At 37.2% G+C, this 5,552-nt stretch overlaps 1 protein-coding gene across 1 annotated transcript; it reads left to right on the top strand.

The window, feature by feature from the left end:
- On the top strand, positions 7-5,272 carry LOC107614169 (pentatricopeptide repeat-containing protein At4g11690-like). The gene is made up of 4 exons (XM_016316399.2): positions 7-335; positions 820-3,514; positions 4,103-4,273; positions 4,342-5,272. The coding sequence occupies exon 2, from the start codon at positions 1,281-1,283 to the stop codon at positions 2,967-2,969; it is 1,689 nt and encodes a 562-aa protein (XP_016171885.1). The 5' UTR covers positions 7-335; positions 820-1,280; the 3' UTR covers positions 2,970-3,514; positions 4,103-4,273; positions 4,342-5,272.

Below are 5,552 nucleotides of genomic sequence, written 5' to 3'. Positions count from 1 at the left end.
CCTCCTCACTCCTCACACACAACCCCTCGTCCTTCAATCTCCTCCGCCATCCGCCGGACAGCAGCAGCCGCGGAGGCCCTATCCACTTATCCTCCACCCTCCTCAACTCTCCGTCAGCCCTATCCTCTCCTGCTCCCTTCGTCGTAGTCGCGCTCCCTCTCCGTCGCCCTCCACGCAGCAGCATCCTCCGTGTCGTCCTCCACGCAGCAGTATCCCGTGTCGTCCTCCGTGCATCGCAGCGCACTCCAGCTGGCAGCCACTTCCGTGTCTTCGTCCTCTCCTTCCTGCACTCTGCCACATCATCAGCATCATCAAGAATTGAGCCTTTGACTCAGGTTGGTTCTTGATTTTTTGTCTGATTTTTACCTGCTTATATTTTTTTCTGTTCTTAATTTGATTCTGGTATGTTCTTAATTTTTTCAGTTCTCGATTTTTGTTCTTGATTTTTGTTATGATTTTTAATTTGTTCTTGATTCTTGGTTGAGATATTTTCTGAAGTTCTCTAGTGTTTTCTTGGTTGCTGTTCTTGGTTCTTATTTTCTGGTTATGATTTTTTACTGCTCTTTTTTTTCTGTCCTGTTTTTGAGCTGATTCTGTTCTTGATTTTTGTTCTTAAGTTTTGTCCGCATCTATTTTTCACTGCCAGTTTCTGTTCTGTTCTTGATTCTTAGATTTTTGTTATGATTTGAATTTGTTTTCTAACTTTTGTGGTTGTTTTTTAATTATTTGATTTTAACTTGTAGTTTGGTGTTCTAATTTCAATTTTGGTTTAGTGTTCTCTGTTCTTATTATATTTTATTGTTTTTGACATTACTGCAGTTTGATAACAGTACAAGTGACAACATTGGTGAAACAGGAAGACCGAAAAACCAAATCAAATCAATCCAATTACAATTGGTTTAGTTTAGTTTGGTTAGCCTTAGATAAAAAAGCAACCGAATATTTGTTCAATGTATTGGATGGCCTTTCCTCTAACCACCGAACTATACTGCACTGTGAACACCGCTACATAATATTGCTTGTACCTGCTTTATTTATTTATTGATTTATTTCACATGCTTGCACCTCCAGCTAGGATTAGCCATACCTTTCTGTATCTTTTCTTTTCTTTTAATCATCTGCAGTTTCGGCTTTTACTAAAACTCGGGTTTGGGCTCCACATGATAAGTTATTGTTGTTGAAGCCCAACTCATTCTCACAAGGTTCTGAAATTCAAACACTTGGAAGTGTCTCACTATATATTCTGTATCCGGAAGTGTAAACTGTGAAGAGGAGAAATCATGTGTCATAGTTACGAAGCTCTGGTTCTAATTCAAAAAATGGTGAAAGTGCCTCCAACAAAAGCACTTTCTTTGTTCAATTCTTTAAACCATCACCACACCCCTCAATCTATTTCCTTCATTCTTAACCATCTTCTCTCCTCTGCCATGCTCTCCCATGCCCATTCGCTTCTCCTCCGCCTCATCTCTGGCAGAATCTCCTCTCCTTTCTTCTCTCCATCATCACTCATGCACCAACTCACACACACCCAGTTCATTCATAATTCGACACATACTCTTCTCTGCGAGGCAATCATTAATGCCTATGTTCATTCTCACTTGCCTGATCAAGCTCTCTGTTTCCTCAACCACATGGTTCGTAATGCCCATTTTCCCACATCAAACACCTTTAATAACCTTTTGATCTTGCTCCTTAGATCTAATTGTTTTGGTAAAGCATGGCTACTTTTCAATGAAATGAAGGGTAAGGTTGCTATGGATGTCTACAGTTTTGGGATTATGATCAAGGGTTGCTGTGAAGTTGGTGACGTGATCAAGAGTTTTCGGCTTTTGGCTTTGTTGATTCGCATGGGTTTCTCTCCAAATGTTGTCTTATACACTACCTTGATTGATGGTTGTTGCAAGATTGGTGATGTTCATTTGGCAAAGAAGTTGTTTTGTAAGATGGAGGGGTTGGGCTTAGTTCCCAATCAGCACACTTATAGTGTATTGATAAACGGGTTCTTCAAGCATGGCCTTCAAAAGGAAGCATTTCTAATGTATGAAAACATGAAGCAGAGAGGAACGGTGCCCAATGTTTATGCTTACAATTGTATCATCAAAGAGTATTGTAAGGATGGGAATGTAGATAAGGCTTTTAAGGTGTTCGATGAAATGCGTGAGAAAGGTGTGGCATATGGTATTGTAACGTATAATATTTTGATTGATGGGTTGTGCAGATTGAAGAAGCTTCAGGAAGCAGTAAAGTTGGTTGATAAAGTGTATCTTGTTGGCTTAACTCCTAATTTAGTTACATATAATACACTAATCAATGGTTTTTGTGGCATTGGAAAGATGGACACTGCTGTTAGATTATTTAATCAATCAAAGGCAATTGGACTATCGCCATCATTGGTGACCTACAATACTTTGATTGCAGGGTATTGTAAGATTGGAAATTTGGATAGAGCTCTTAACATGGTCAAGGAAATGGAGGAGAGAAGCATTGCTCCTTCCGAAGTAACTTATACAATCCTTATTGATGCTTTTGTACAATTAAATCATATGGACAAAGCATTTGAAATACAGTCTTTAATGGAGAAGTCTGGTTTGAATTTAGATGTTTTTACATGTAGTATCCTTTTGCATGGGTTTTGTATGAACGGTAATATGAAAGAAGCATCAAAGCTCTTCAAATCATTGGGTGAGCTGCGCTTGGAACCAAACAGTGTCATTTATAATATCATGATTCAAGGTTATTGCAAAGAAGAAAGCTCTTACAGGGCTCTTAGATTACTCAAAGAAATGATTGACAATGGAATGGTTCCAAATTTGGCTAGCTTTTGTTCAACCATAGGGCTTCTTTGCAAGGAAGGAAAGTGGAAGGAAGCGGAATTTCTCATACAGAAGATGATAAATTCAGGATTGGAGCCCTCAGTTTCTTTGTACAATATGATTTACCGAACCAAATGTGAAGTTCTGTTACAATAGCCATGAAAATAGTATAAGAGATTCATAGCTTCACTTTATCTTCCATTCTGCTTCATATCATAGTATAAATTATGATAATTAATCAAGCTCATTTAAGAATATTTTTTAATGTATTTGTTGCTCAATTTGATTACGATAGAATATCTTGAGTGCATATTTCTGGATTTTGGCATACAATGGGAAGCTGCATATGCCGTATGAAATTGAATCTTAGAATGTTTACAATCATTCTTATTTGTTATAAACCGAGACAAATCAACTATTCTACTAGCCACCTACTTGAATGTAGTTAAAGTGGTGCAACAACCTTGGAGCTTTGCTGGCGTGAATGAGAAAGTTACATTAGACAAGTTTGATGGAGGTGGTCATAACAACTCCATTTGATGGAGCTGCCAAAACTATTTATAGAATTGGCGCAACTTACTTTGCTGTATTTACTAATGAGCACATCCCTTGCCCGCATCTGAAGATGTGGTCCTGGTCGACATTCGGCGATGGTTGGCGGCTTAGCTGCTACCGGAAATCCCCTTAATGCATGGATCAAGGTTGGTTCATCCCTTAAACTCGTTCTCTCTCTCTTTCTATTTTTTTTTTTTTATCCCCACCTCTGCGTCTATCTGCGTCGCTGCCTAAAAGCTGTTTCTGGCAACGAGTGGTTTCAAATGGCAACATTGTGTATAACAGCTCCATGTTATTTTATTCCCAAAATTAAGCCCTAATGGCAGTATAGCATTGATATAGAGTTTTCAAAGTGGCTGATTTGATTAATTAAACTCTTAATAAAAGTTAATTCTTCATGATCAATTCTTTTGAATGCACGTTGTGTTGTTAATGGCTATAATTTATATTTGTCAAATGTCAATGCATCATTGCTGTTTTGCTTCCTATGGTAAGTCTTTGCTTTTTACGCTGTAGTTTGTCATTACTTGTTTCTATAACCATTGGAAGATCTAGTTATTCTTATCTGATAAATTAAAATAATCTTTTAAGCAAGTTGTTTGTGCAGTAGAATGCTATTCACTTAGATCTTGAATTTGGCTTATGTATGCATGTTCTATGTTGTACAAGCACTTTGCTCTATCAATTATGGTGAAGGAAGTACATTTCACTCGTGTATATTGCTTTAACATTAGGGCTTCTATCCTCTCAGAAGTGTATCCGAAACATAAACATTAGCAGAAATATGAGGCTGTTGTTTCTCAATGAAAGAAGCATCAGCAGCAGACAGTTTAATTCGGCAATCGGTCCAATAGCACACAAACTGTTGAGGAACTCAAGTACGCTGGGAAATTACAGATTCAACGGTATGGACTTCTTCTAATATTTGCTTTAAATAGAACAATTTTATGTTTGATTTGTTCTATCCTTGCAGATGAGCTAGTTTGATGACTCAACTGATCTTGATGCGTCCTAGCATTCCGTGAATAAATTGATGTATGGTTCAGTTGGAGGACCATATTCTAGGAACACATTCTACTTCAACTATGTCCTGCAATAAAAATCATTCCATCTATTTGTATTATGTTTAATTGTTTATTTGGATGCACTGTTTTTATTGGTTAGGGGTTGTCCAATGTATTTGTGGACAAGGTAGTTAAAATCGCAACTCTACTCGTAGAATCGCACGATTCTGTGATTTTGCTTCTCCCTCCTGTCTCGTTTATGCTTCTCGTCTTCCAAGAAGCAGCTCCGTTTACCCTAGCAATTTATCCCCAATCTATGACTGTCTTTTCAGTTTTCACCTCATTCAATCTATCACTTTCCCTCCCTCCAAACTCTGAACTCCCTCTGAATTCTAAAATCACCGAATCAGAGAAGAAAAGTTGTTACCGTGACACGTGAGGCTTGTTGCAGTGTTGTCTGTGAGTGTATCTCTGCCTTTCTGGCTCTCTCTTACTATAACTGTGACTGCATTAGAAGGTTGCTGACTTAGTGTTGCTGCTGCTCTATGTCATTGACCGCCGGTGTTTATGGTTGGTTGTTGCCTGCTCCTCCCCTGTTTAGTAATTTTAGGTAAGTCTTAAATCTTTTTCGCCTCTCCTGTTCAATGATTGTTCATTGTAGTGGTTTGTATTCACAAGTCACAACAAAGCTTTTCTTCATTTCTTCTTAGGTTGAATTTTTTTTGTTGAATTTTGTTTAATTGAAAACTTGAATTGTTAATTTATTATTGTGGCATTAGACATAGTTCTTCAAAAACCAAATACTTCTACAAAGTGAACAAATACTCTGTGAAGGATGATTGAAAATTTTATATTATGGTGTAATGCATAAGCTAAAGTAACAGATTTTTTATGTCGTAATTAGTTGTTCAATGCAGTAGTTTAGTTGTTTTATTTATTACTTAACTTTATTTTATGTCGTATAAATTTGTGAGTTATGAATGTGTTTTGATTTGTGATTGAATTTTGTTATGAACTGTGACTTTCGACTTGTGAATTTGTGTTATTAGATATTTTTATAATTTTTAGTTTTATATTTTACTAGTCACATTTATATTTCATGTTACGATTCAACGACATACGATTTTGGACTAACTTTTCCAGTCGAGGTAAAAACTACGAGTTCACTACCTTGTTTGTG

Source organism: Arachis ipaensis, chromosome B08 (genome assembly GCF_000816755.2).
Source record: "Arachis ipaensis cultivar K30076 chromosome B08, Araip1.1, whole genome shotgun sequence".
In the NCBI taxonomy this organism is placed as follows: domain Eukaryota; kingdom Viridiplantae; phylum Streptophyta; class Magnoliopsida; order Fabales; family Fabaceae; genus Arachis; species Arachis ipaensis.
The sequence above is the reverse complement of the archived record's forward strand: the minus strand, read 5'-3'. Positions and strand labels throughout refer to the sequence as shown.